General features: G+C 45.9%; 1 protein-coding gene and 1 pseudogene across 1 annotated transcript in view; one reads left to right on the plus strand and one right to left on the minus strand.

The window, feature by feature from the left end:
* The window catches only part of ZC3H7A (zinc finger CCCH-type containing 7A), a 40455-nt gene that overhangs the window by 2667 nt on the left and 24273 nt on the right, over positions 1–13515 (plus strand). Inside the window, exons 2-5 of the mRNA XM_081560370.1 lie at positions 8802–8903; positions 9677–9716; positions 12032–12229; positions 13161–13319. Of these exons, the coding sequence (XP_081416496.1) occupies positions 8836–8903; positions 9677–9716; positions 12032–12229; positions 13161–13319 (465 nt within the window). The 5' untranslated portion in view covers positions 8802–8835. The remainder of the gene's footprint in view (positions 1–8801; positions 8904–9676; positions 9717–12031; positions 12230–13160; positions 13320–13515) is intronic.
* On the minus strand, positions 5938–6372 carry LOC145530917 (large ribosomal subunit protein eL43 pseudogene; annotated as a pseudogene).

Genomic DNA, 13515 nt, shown 5'->3' on the forward strand with positions numbered 1-13515 from the left:
GTTCATTCCTCCCATACAGGATTCCTGTGTCAGGCAAGATGTTTCCTGGGCCTTAGGAGGCCTGGGCCCCCTGCAAGGGGCACCTGGCACATGTTATATCTGAGAGATCTGAGAGCAAGTTCAAAGTGAATAGCTAGGGGGGTGGGGAGAGGGGTTGGGGGTGGAGTAAAACTGTGAAATTTCCTCTCTGATGTTGCTTAGCACAGCCTTCATCTTGGGGCTTTCGTTTTCAGTAGAAGGGGCAAACTGCCTCATAAGGGTATCCAGGAGGAGATTTCCCTGTTCCAAGAAGGTTCCAGAACATCTGTAATAATGTTTCCCTCCCTGGGTTTGTGGTATCTCTGGGATGTAATGTATCCACCTGCTTTTTTAAGTGTTTCCATAGTGCAGGAACACTGTTGCAAGCTGGGGTGACAGGGAACAGTTACTTTAACTACTTTGTGTGTTGTTTACACCTTGACCCAGAGAGGCTTGAGTCTGAGGACCGCACTGACTACAGGCTGATGATTATAATTTTTCACTTGCAACTTAGGAATGCCTTTTTAGGCAAAAATTCAGGCACTGTGCTGCACATTCCCTGGGGCACCTTCTCTGGTCCCGTGTAAGGATGTCTTGGAAGTACGGCTGTTTAATAATATTTATTCCTCTTTCTAAACACATAATGTCGTGGGCGGAGCGTATTTCCACTCGCCACTCGGCCCTGGAGCGCTGTCCAAAAATTCCCTGTGTCCACACCATCGACCCCCTCTGCTTCTCTGAGTTGCTTTAAATTTCATCCCGTGCAGATGTCATCCTGTGTGCCTGAGTGTGCAGAGGGCTGTATTTATTCTGTTCCTCTTGAGTGGCACTGAAGTGCCCACCTGTCTATGGCAGCTGCCTGTGTCTTTCAGAGCCCAGCCCCGGCGCCCTCGGAGCCACGCTGGCCCTCCTGGCAGAGCTCCTCGGATGGGAATTCAGGCCGGGAGCCAGCCTGGGCGGCTGGGCCGCTTCCTGGCTGTGTGAGCCTGGCCCGGCGGCCTCACTTCTCTGTGCTCCAGTTTCCTCTCAGTACCTGCCTCTCAGGATTCTTAGGATTAGATGATTTCACGCTCAGAAAGCACTTGGAACAATGCCCGGCATCCAGTCAGAGCCGTCAGTGATAGCTGTGATTTTTATCTCTGCCGTATATTGTAGTCACATTTCGTTTCCTTGGTGTCTTCTGATAATGGATGCTGGTTCCCAAAGTTACCATGAAAGGCCAGAATTTCACAGTTTCGCGTTCCATGGTTTAGTTATAGGTTTGTACTAGGCTTTGATATAGTGGGTGTCACCTCACTGGCACAGAATAAATATGTAAGGAGTTACACTGGAGAGCCAGGGGACCTTGCCTTCTGTGAAGCTTCAAAGTGAGTAGGGAACTTAAAATCAGCTGGTTCCAGAGAGGTGATGCACGTTCCAGTTTACAGGAGTTTAGCTAATGAATGAATTGTTGTTGTTGTTCAGTGGCTCCGTCGTGTCATTCTTTCGCGGGCCCCCTGGATGACAGCACGCCAGGCTCACCTGTCCTCCACCATCTCGTAGAGTTTGCTCAGACTCTGTAATTGAGTTTCTGGCTGATTTTGTTTATTTATTTTTACTGTTCCAAGCTCCCCCCACCCACCCACCCACCACTTCCTCTCCGTTTAAGGAGAAGAAGGTGTGGCTGACTGGCTCAAGGTGTGGCTGACTGGCTCGTCCCCTGTTGGTGATGAGTGAACTCCTTCAGGAGTGGCTTAGGGTTTCGGGGTTTTCCTCTGTTGTGGTCCGGTTGATTCCCACCCTATTGATTCACTCCCTTGTTTTCTCCCTAAGGACGTGGGGTTCCCCTCAGCCGGCCCCGCTGGCGTCCGGTCACTTCCTCTTTGGCCCCGTCCTTTGGTTTATCACGCTGCCTTGACTGAACCACTGCCCCAGGGACTTTGAATAGAGTGTTCTCTTTACGCTCAGCCACTTCATTCATTCTTCGCTCAGGTTGTCATTGACCTGGACCCAGGGAGTGTGAGGTGATCGTGGCTAAGAAAGACAGGGGGTCTCCTGGTAGGGAGTGATGGGTCAGCCTCTAAAGCTGACCCTGAAGCCAAGACTCAGGGCTGAAAGGAGCCAGCTCAGGGCAGATCTGGGAAGGGCGTCGTGGGCAGAGGAAACTGCATGCATGAGCTTCCGGAAGCGTGGAGCCCTTGACTCACCCCAGGGACCCACAGGAAGAGGAGCAGCGTGACCCGGGCCGGGTGAGGGCGGCGGTGCCGTCAGGAGTCTAGATTTGGTTCTGGGTGCTGAGGGCATGCCAGCGGAGGAGTTTAAGCAAGACCATAATACCCGACTTGTGTTTTTAAAGAGCATTCCTTTCAGTGTAGTGTGGGGACAGGATGGGGGAGGGACGGTGAGGTTGGGGACCCAGAGCAGAGGTGGGGGAGGAGGGAATTGCGACACCCACCTGTGACTGGGGCTGGGGTGGCGCAGGAGGCCTGAGCGCTCTCAGGTTTGGGGTGCCCTGCGTCTATTTTTGACAGTGTCACCGACAGACGCTTTGTTGGTAGATTGGTTGGATGTGGTGAGAGAAAGATTTCTGGTTTGAGCAGTCGACCAGGAGGAGATTTCAGTACTGAGAAGGGCAGAGTTAGGCTTGGGAGGAGGAGGGTGTAACATTAGGGGCCTTCCAGTTAGAAATGCTAAGTAAAGGTCACACATTGGCCCAGGATTTTCTGTGGGTCTTACACATGTCAGTGTAGGATAGATGGCCTTTTTGTAAATGGCATTTGGGCAACTGGTAGCTATTTGAGAGGGAATATGTATATATATATCACTTCTTAGAGTAAACTGGTGGGTCCGGTTTAAGAAAAAAAAAATTTTTTTTAATGAAACAGACTACTAGATGAAAATGTGGAGAGTTATTTTGTAATCTCAGAGTGGTGCAGGCATTTCTTTCTTTTTTTAAATAATCTTATTTCTTTCTTTATTTTAGCAGTGTTGGGTCTTCATTGCTGTGAGGGCTTTTCTCTAGTTGCAGCGAGCCGGGGCTACTCTAGTTGCGGTGCATGGGCTTCTCATTTCGGTGGCTTCTTTTGTTGCAGAGGGTGGGCTCGAAGGCGTGCGGGCTTTAGTAACTGTGGTATGTGGGCTCAGTAGTTGCAGCTCCCGGGCTCTGGAGCATGGGCTCAGTAGTTGGGGCACACAGGCTTACTTGTTCCGTGGCATGTGGGATCTTCCCAGATCAAGGATCAAAACCCTTGTTGCCTGCTTGACAGGCATTCTTAACTACCGAGCCATCAGGGAAGCCCAGCAGGCATTTCTGAATATGTCAAAATCCAGAAGCCATAAAAAAAAGTATTGAGCTACTTAAAAATAATGACTTTTGCTGTCAGAAAGAACCATAACTAACATCAAAAGTTTGCCATCATGTTGGGGAAAATAATAATAACATCACAAAGGACTGCTTTCCTCAACATGTAAAGAGCTTCCATGAATCAGAACAGCTCAGCCTTGAAGAAAAATGCACGAAGGAAATGAAACAGTTCACAGAAAAGGAAGTACAAACGGCTCTTAAATCTTAAGAGGTGTTCAGCCTCACTAATGATAGGAAGACTGAAACAAAGCCCCAGCCAAAGCTGTCTCTCTGACGGCCTGGAAACTCCATCATTTCCTGTGCACTGGTGGTGGGGAACGTCACTTGGTAAAACTGGGCAGTAGCTGGCAAAATAAAGAAATGCGCCTACTCTTCATTCTTTGGAAACTCTTTGAAAATATGCGCATATGAAATCGGAGAAGGCCATGGCACCCCACTCCAGTACTCTTGCCTGGAGAATCCCATGGACAGAGGAGCCTGGTAGGCTGCAGTCCATGAGGTCGGGAAGAGTTGGACACAACTGAGCGACTTCACTTTCACGCACTGGAGAAGGAAATGGCAACCCACTCCCGTGTTCTTGCCTGGAGAATCCCAGGGATGGGGGAGCCTGGTGGGCTGCCTTTATGCAGTCGCACAGAGTCGGACACGACTGAAGTGACTTAGCAGCAGCAGCAGCAGCAGCATATGAAATGTCCCGTGTACCTGGTGAACTTTTAAAGATTGGAAACGACCAAAATGTCCATCCCGAGGGGCTTGGTGACGCTACGGTGCAGCCATGTCACGGAGCAGCTTGATATGTGCTGACGTGGACTGACCTTCAAGACTAGTCCGGCAAAGTAAGGTGCGGACACGTGTTAGGAGCCCTGGTTTGTACAAAAAATAACATATGGACAGGATATTTTTAACCTTTTATTTTGAAATAATTGTAGACTCACAGGATACTGCGAAGGTCATATATTGAATCTCATGAACCGTTCGTCTGCCTCCCCCAGTGGTGTTGTTTGCCTAACTGAAGGGCCATAGCCAAGCCCGGAAACTCATGTCTATGACCTTAGCTTTTCATTCACGTGTGTGTGTTTCTGTGCAGTCTTATCCCACGTGTAGGTTCATGTAACCACCTCTGTAGTCCAGGCACAGCTTTGTTCACAGAGTGTCTTTGTCAGGATGCCTAACAGATCTGTGTCAATGATGTTCTGTTGACTGATTGCCCTCAGAGGGCACACAAGCGGCTGAATGATGGGGCTGGGAAGGCGACGTTCCTTTTCACTGTCATGGTATTAAAGCCCTGCTTTCTGAACAGCGGGTGGCGTCTGGACATCCAGGTAGAACTACTGGGTAGAACGTATCTGTGAGCTCTGCCAAGGGATGGACACAGGGCATTGTCGGGCCCTTGATGAGAATATTTCACATCTGGGCAGGGCAAGGGATTCCTGAGGGGAGAGGGTGGTGGTGGGGGCACAGGCAGAGGGGTTCTGGTGCACCCCAGGGCCCTCATGTTTAGAGCTCAGCTGGAGATGAAGCCTCCCCTCCCCCCCCCCCCCCCCCCCCGCCACTCTGAGGAGGGAAGGGACCCCTGTCATGTGCTGCTGAATCTGAAGAGGAGAACTGGTTGTTGGATTAACTTTATCACGTTCTCCTTCACCTTAAAACTGAGGCCGGATTCTGTTGACTGGATCCCAAAATAAGACGGTGTGAAAAGCCTTTATTGTTTTATTTTAAGATGAGATGTGGGGGGAGGCTTCATCTCACAGGGAAAACTAATTACTGGTGGGACAAAATCAGAACAGTGAATGCCCTGGGTGCGGGGGAGGGGAGAGAAGGGCCCCGAGGGAACTTCCTGGAGTGAAGGCAGTGGTGGGTCTCAAGACCAGGGTCTGGGTTACACGAATGTATCTATCGTTTGTCAAAACCTGCCTTAACGTGTGTGCGTTTTACCTTAAAAACTGCAGACAGATGTTGAACTCCACATAATGCTGAGGTGTTTCGCGGTGAGTTATAATTGATGTCTGCAGCTCACTTTGCAGTTTACAAAATTGTGTTGGTGGATGGACGGAGGGTGGGCAGGCGTCAGTAAAGATGGGCAGATGTACTACATATACCAAAATATTAATTGTAGGATATAGGTAGCATAGAGGTATATGGTATTCATGGTAAAAAAAAAAAAATTAACTTTCCTGTGTGTATAAAATTTTTCATAACAAAATTTAGGGGAAAATTTTACAGAACACGAAACGCTGTGTCGTATTATATATTTAAATATCACCTCATGTTATGTTCCCCAATCTTGAAACATGTAAAGATGGCATGGTGTTTCCTGCTGTTAAGAATCTACATCTTACTTTCTCTTAATCACTTGCTTGAGTCGTCAGCTCTTTCTCTGCTGCCCTTTGTCCTTAAGAGGCCAGGGTTCAAGGTTTTCGAGCACTTCCTGGGGAGGCAGCTCTAAGGCTCTTATCTTAGAGGATTATCCTAACCCCAGAGTCCCTTCTGAGTCCACAGATTTGTGGTTTTTGTTGTTGTTACATAAATGAACCCATTTATTACTGGCTAGGCAACGTTATCAAATGGTGGTGCTTCTACTGGTCCTTTAATTCCTTCAGTCTTCTTTCTGATGGCAGACTTGACTGTGACGGCAGAGGTGGAGGTGAAGGTCCAGGCACCACCAGCTGCGGTTCTCACACAGGAACCATGGTGCCAAATGCCCACAGCTTGTCTCTTCATCTTGGTTTTGCCACAGAAGGAGCAGGTGTACCCGGGTGCTGGCTGGTTTCAGTTTTCTTCACCATTTTCCTGAGGGAGGCCCCACAACAGGTCCCGGGTTTGCCCACGATTCTGACCTTGTTGGTGTGTTTTGCCAGGTGGCCGCCACCTAGGTCCGAGCCCAAGAGCCAGCTTTACTTTTCAAGTGAACCTCAAACTAATTCCGCACCTCACCAGACAAGGGTGAGGAGAGGCCCGTCGTTCACTGAAGGAGAGGAGAGGCTTCTTGCCTTCAACTTCTCTTCTTGCATCCCAGTCCCTCCGGCCTGACCACCCTGGGCCCCCAGGTGCAGCCCTGGGTGCCTTTGAGCTCCAAGGTTCTGACTCTGACTTAAGTTAAAGGAGAAAAAAGTCAAGTGGCCCTGGAAGTCATCTTTCTAAGGAAGGGCTCAGAAGCCACATAGGCTTCTTTGAATACTTTCTTTTTCCAGAGGTCATTTATTCACAAGGTTTAAAAAGAACTTTTTAAGGTGTGCTGTGAAGAGACTCTGTCTTACCCTCTCCCAGCCCCCGGGTTTCTCTCACCGCTGCTCCTCTCTGTCAGCCCGTCTGGAGCTGTCTCGTGTGTAGCTCGTGCTCAGTTACCTCAGTTGTGTGACTCTTCATGACCCCGTGGACTGTAGCCCTCCAGGCTCCTCTGTCCATGGCCGTTTCCCAGGCAAGGATACTGAAGTGGGTTGCCATTTCCTTCTCCAGGGCATCTTCCCTACCCAGGGATCGCACCCATGTCTCTGGCATTGCAGGTGGATTCTTGACTGCTAAGCTACCAGGGAAGCATGAAAGTTGTTGAGAGAGTAGAGTAAAAGTTCACATCACAAGGAAAAAAAGTATCTTTATATTCTTTAAATTTTGTGTTTATACGAAGTGATGGATGTTCACTAAGCCTGTTATGGTAATCATTTCATGAGGTTTTTATGTCAGATCATTGTGTTTTACACCTTAACCTTACACAGTGCTGTATTTAATGGTATCTCAATAAAACTAAAAGGGGAAAAAAAGAAAAAAGCCTTAGCACTAGTTCCCAGGTTTCAGGGCACTCCAGCCTCCATCCCACTCTACACTTTGAAAAACGGTAGAATTAAAAATAAAACTTGCTTAACACATGGTAAGCAGTAATGAAACTAAAACAATTCAGCTGTGTATACTTGAAACATGGGTGCAGATCCATAGTTTTCATGACATGATGTCCTCTTAGAATTAACTCTCAGGAGTCCTCATCCAAGGGTGACTGTGTGGACCCCCCAACCCCTCCCCACCCCACCAGGGAGCTTTTAACAATATCTGGAGATACTGGTTTGTCACAGCTGAGGGGAGGAGTGCTGCTGGCACTTAGTGGGCAGAGGTCAGGAAGCTGCTAGCATCTCATGGCGCACAGGACAGCTCTCCATGCTAGAGAGTTTGTTGTTGTTATTTAGTCTCTAAGTCACATTGGACTCTCTGTGACCCTGTGGACTACAGCACACCAGGCTTCCCTGTCCTTCACTATCTCCCAGAGTTTGCTCAAATTCATGTCCATTGAGTCAGTGATGCCATCTAACCATCTCATCCTCTGTCGTCCCCTTCTCCTTTTGCCTTCAGTCTTTCCCAGCATCAGGGTCTTTCCCAACGAGTCAGCTCTTCACATCCGACCAGAGTATTGGAGCTTGAACATCAGCATCAGTCCTTCCAGTGATTTCCTTCCAGGAAATCAGGGTTGATTTCCTTTAGGATTGACTGGTTTGATCTCCTTGCAGTCCAAAGGACTCGCAAGAGTCTTCTCCAACACCGCAGTTCAAAAGCATCAATTCTTCGGTGCTCAACTTTCTTTATGGTCCAACTCTCACATCCATACATGACCACTGGAAAAACCATAGCCTTGACTAGACGGACCTTTGTTGGCAAAGTGATGTCTCTGCTTTTTCATATGCTGTCTGGGTTTGTCATAGCTTTCTTCCCCAAATGGCTGAGATTGAGTGACCCTAGTTTAGGACGCTGAGAGGTGACGTTTTATCCCATTTCTCTTCTCTGTGATTCTCCTGTAGCTTTCTGGGAAATACTTCATGAACAATGGCCAGTCAGGGTAAATACCCCGGGTGTTGACATCAACCTGAGTTACATTTAAGGTAAACCCTGTCCAGAAAATTGCAATTAAAGTAACTTCACTTAGATCCTCAATTCTATCAGTTGTATCAACAAGGATTGTTTCAAAAGTCTGTGTAACAAAGTACAGATCAGGCTTAGACTCTGCTCACAAGGAAGTCAAAATCCCTCAGAGGCAAGCGGATATGAAACCTTTTTGCTCCTGGAAGGTTTCCAGAAGCAAAACAAGGCCAGGACTGTTCTCATGACTGCTTCCGCGTGCGTAGACAGGCCAGAAACAAAACCTGCAGTTGAAGGAGGGTAGATGAGAAGGGGAGAGAGAGGTGACTTGTGCGTGGAGATTGTTTAGGAGGGGCCTGCCGAATCTGCCCGGCTGTTCAACGTGGAGCAGGCAGTATGGACATCCTCTGCTTGAGGCGTACAAGACAGCGGGGACCACGGGCCCAGCTCAGGTGGTGTCCTTGGCCTCGAAGACCCTAGTCAGGCCGGAGGAGATGGATGCGTCCACAGTTAATTGTGCGACATGACCTCGCTCATGAGTGTTTTAATTGGGGTCCAGGAGCCCCGTGCCTTGTGTAACTTCTTGCCTGTTTCTTTCCAGATTTCTCCTTTAGAAAGTGGATGTGTGGGATAACATGTCCAGTGTGTCCGAGGAGAGAAGAAAAAGGCAGCAGAACATTAAGGAAGGACTACAGTTTATACAGTAAGGGCTCCCTGCACGCCTGTGTCCTCGCCACGTAGCAGTTCCTTTTTGGTGTGGCTGTGCATTTAGCAGGGGATAGGAAACTTTCAGTCCTATTCATTTGGGTTAGAAATCAGATATTTCTGTCCCAGCAATGCTTTCTGCTCCCGGAACATCAGTCCTTTTGTGTTCTGAGGTGGATCTTGCCGTCACCAATATTTCAGGGTTAAAATCCTGACGTATCTCCCAAAATGTTTGACGGAGGAATTTGAATCTAGTTTCACTCTGATGAGGGAAAGTCAACATCGGTCAGGACCCAGGGCTTTTGTGGTCACAGTCCTTCTGTTGAGAAGCCCGGTCTCCAACTGGCCTTCGTGACGCACATCAGCAACAGGACCACAGCCCGGGTGGCTGTGTCCAGGCAGAAAGACTTCTTTGTCCCTCCTGGGAAGGGGATATTCTTTCCCTCTGTTCTGCAGTGAATTGAAACAAGTAGAACTAGTGGTTCTGTACTATTTTAAAACTTTTTCAGCATTTGAAGAATTAGGCCCTCTGTTAGTAGAAGTAGATTTGAAAGGTAAATGTTACCCTAAAGAAAATACAAAAGAATAGTTTTAGATTTTTTTCATGACTACAGTTATATGTGAATCATGGTCATAGAGGACAAATAGGTCTTTCAAATGTGCTTTGAACCAGTGGTGAGCTAATGAGAACCCCAGTTTTAGGGTCACTCCTGGATGAACAAATCCTGACAGGGACCTGATCATCAAAATTAACTGGTTTCTTCTTCTTAGGTCACCGCTGTCGTATCCAGGAACACAGGAACAATATGCGGTAAGGAAAAGATCTATTTGAAAGTAGCCTGTGAACTGTCACATGTTGCCCGGCTTGGCAAACCCCGATGTGGCCCTCTGTCTGTTTTTGTAAATAAAGTTTTATTGGAACACAGCCATGCTGTGGATTTGCTAATGTGTTATCTGGCTGCTTTCATGACATGGTTGAGAGAGACCGTATGGCTCACAAAGCCTCAAATCCTTACTCTCTGGGTATTTATAGGAAAAGTTTGTCAACTCGTGTATGTAAGACAAGGTTAGTTTTTCCCGTCATACTTATACAGTTGTGTATTTTCTTTCCTCTATTAATATAATTTTGAAGTAATTTCTTTTGAGTCCTTGACAATTACTTTTAGCCTTTCATTTCAGGAAGAATGAGAGGGACAGATTATGTTGAGAAGGAGAGTACAGAGTATCTGCTGGTTTTTCTTTAGCAGAGAAATTGTCATCGTAAAGGGGTGACTGGATAGTCAAATGAAAGAGCTGGAGATGAATCTAGTTAGAGAGAAAGCCCAGTTTACTAGGCCTGGAACTAAACACCCTCATCTCTGCAGACCGTTAGTTCCCTGCGGCTTTGTGTCTCTGCGGGTTTTGGTGTTTCTGAACGTCACTCCTTTCTCTCTGCCTCCTTCCCTCTCTGTTCATTTCAGCCTCTCTCTTCCTTCCTTTTCTCCAAATAGAGGTATAACTGTAAAGTATGAGAGCTAGCAATCATGTGGAGCAGTCCTTTGATTTTACAGATGGGCACTCGGGGCCCAGAGAGGGGAACCAGCCTGTCTCTCAAGTCACCTCAGTTGTTAAAGATCAATCTGGACAGTTTCCTTTGTCACTTTCATCAGCTTAGACGTGAATTCATGAAACGAGATGAAGAGCTGCATGTTTATCTGCCCCCTTGCTAAGAAAGAATTACTTATTTATTTAATTTATTTTGGGGGCTGCACTGGGTCTTCGTTGCGGTGCACAGACTCTCTAGTTGAGGTGCACAAGCTTAGCTGCTCCGAGGCATGCAGGATCTAGTTCTGTGACCAGGGATCAAACTGGTGTCCCCGTCATTGGAAGGCAGATTCTTAACCACTGGGCCACCAGGGAAGTCCCGGAAAGGGACTTTTAAAATCTTAAAGCAATGATAGTAATCCTGAAGGAAACTTAAAGAACCTTTGCCCCTACCATAAGAACATGTATACTAAAAGCAATAAAAAAAAGATTTGACATCCCCTGGAAGAAAAACTATGACCAACCTAGACAGCATATTAAAAAGCAGAGACATTACTTTGCCGACACAGGTCCATCTAGTCAAAGCTATGGTTTTTCCAGTAGTCATGTATGGATGTGAGAGTTGGACCATGAAGAAAGCTGAGCACCTAAGAATTGATGCTTTTGAATTGTGGTGTTGGAGAAGACTCTTGAGTGTCCCCTGTACTGTAAGGAGATCAAACCAGTCAGTCCTAAAGGAAATCAGTCCTGAATATTCATTGGAAGGACTGATGCTGAAGCTGAAGCTCCAATACTTTGGCCACCTGATGCCAAGAACTGACTCACTGGAAAAGACCCTGGTGCTGGGAAAGATTGAAGGCAGGAGAAGGGGATGACAGAGGATGAGATGGTTGGATGGCATCACCGACTTGATGGACATGAGTTTGAGCAAGCTCTGGGAGTTGGTGATGGACAGGGAGGCCTGGCGTGCTGCAGTCCACGGGGTTGCAAAGAGTTGGACACGACTGAGCAACTGAACTGAACTGCACCCCCTAAATCAGTAAGCCACCTGAACATTTACAAAGGAAGAAATACAAATGGTCCATTAAAATGTGGAGAAATTCAACCTTGCTGGTAATCAGATATGCAAATAAGTAAAGGATACCGTTTTTCCCCTAGAAACAGGTAGATTTTATGTGTGGGTGCTCACACACGTGTGTACACATGTTGGCAGGGGTGCTCTCAAGCAAGCCACTTATACACATTCGTTACTGCCTTTTTGGGAAGACAATTAGAAATACCAGTTAGAAGCCTTAAAAGGCTCTAACATTTAACCATGAGCCTTTTATCCTTGGCACAGAGTTGGCGATGTCAACAAATATTGACAGGCTGCTTTTGGAGCACTTTCCTTAATTGAATTTTTTCTTGAAAAAGGAAGCAGGATGAAACCCTAGCTGAGATAGTAGTGACCTGGCCTGGATTTCATAATTTCTTACAACAATGCTTGTTGCTCTGTCACATTATTTCCTCTGAAGTTTTAGATACAGAAATTAAAATTTGGTTGCACTCTGACTTGTTCCTTAAAGAGTTTCAAGGGGTAACATTCTTTTTATTTTTTTTAAGGTATATTTACGTGCTCTTGTGAGAAATCTTTTTAATGAAGGAAATGATGTTTATCGCGAACGTGATTGGAACCACTCTATAAATCAGTATTCAGAAGCTTTGAGTATAGCTGATTATGCAAAGTCTGAAGAAATTTTAATCCCTAAAGAAATCATTGAAAAACTATATATAAATCGTATTGCTTGCTATTCCAATATGGTGAGTTGTGATTTGTAAAGCAATGTTTCTGGAGAGAAAAAAGGTTTTCAGTAACATAGTACATTAGCAAAAGTCAGCTTTCTAATTTCAGTTTATAAGAAAGATGTATTAGCTGCTTTAGAGAGGCCTCAAGCTTTGAAAAATCAGTTTTGGCCAAATACTTAGGAATTTTTTAAAATAATTTGTTTCTTAGATACTGGTCCTTGGAGATTCCCTTTTGAGTATGGCTTTGGGGGAGGGGGATGTCTGCTCTTAAAAAAAAGAAAAAAGTCAGCCTAGGAAGATACGGGTATTCACAGATGGGTGTATCCAGGTGTCTCTGCTGACAGTTTGCTCCTAAGGTTTCTCTTAGGAGTTTTTTCTTTTTAATTAAAAAACAACAGTAGTGAGCCTTCAAAAGAATTAACACAACCTCATCACTTATCTCAACTTAAAAAACCGTATTTTGATGTTCTTACAGTTTTCATATATACATTCAGTCACATTTAACCATGAATTTTAAGTACCCGTGTTGTTACCTAGTTGTTTGCCAGTGAGCATTCATTGATGATTTCTTTGGTTTTCTGTAATATATTCCTCTTCAGCCCTCTCTTTGGGAGTTACATTGCCATTTAACATTTTAATGAGCTCCACTAAAAGGTGAGGAAAACAGGACAGGGGAGTAACACTTAGGGACCTCAGCTATACCCGGACAGCTTTCTTTCTTGAAGATCTGGAGTCTTTTATGGCCCAAGGTCTGGGTGGTGGTTACATAGGTAACCATGATATTCTTTCTACTTTTCTGTATTTGAAATTTCATAATGAAAATGATTTTAAAAAGACCAATAAAACCCACTAACAATCCATTTGAGAGGAGAATCTGAATTTGTTTGTGTTTACATCATTGCAAGACATGAATTGATTGCTAACTTTATTTGGTCTCACTCACCAGGGTTTCCATGATAAAGTTTTAGAAGACTGTGATACAGTCCTCAGTTTAAATGCCAGTAACTACAAAGCTCTGTATCGGAAATCTAAGGCTCTAAGTGATTTGGGAAGATTCAGAGAGGCTTATGATGCTGTAGCGAAGTGCTCCTTGGCAGTGCCTCAGGTATGGTATTTATGTTCTAGTTCATTTGTTTACATCCTAGCCATTTTATTGCTTTAGATGAATGGCATCAAAAAGTTATGTTTTCCAGCCAGCTGTCCACCTGCTGCAGCTGGGAATAATTGCCCATAAAGCAAATGTCTTGACAGAGGATAAGTTAGAACTGTTTTGTCCCTTCTTCTCTGTGGTTGGTAAATAT

This window comes from Giraffa tippelskirchi, chromosome 13 (genome assembly GCF_054371585.1).
Source record: "Giraffa tippelskirchi isolate mGirTip1 chromosome 13, T2T-mGirTip1v1.2.pri, whole genome shotgun sequence".
Taxonomy (NCBI): domain Eukaryota; kingdom Metazoa; phylum Chordata; class Mammalia; order Artiodactyla; family Giraffidae; genus Giraffa; species Giraffa tippelskirchi.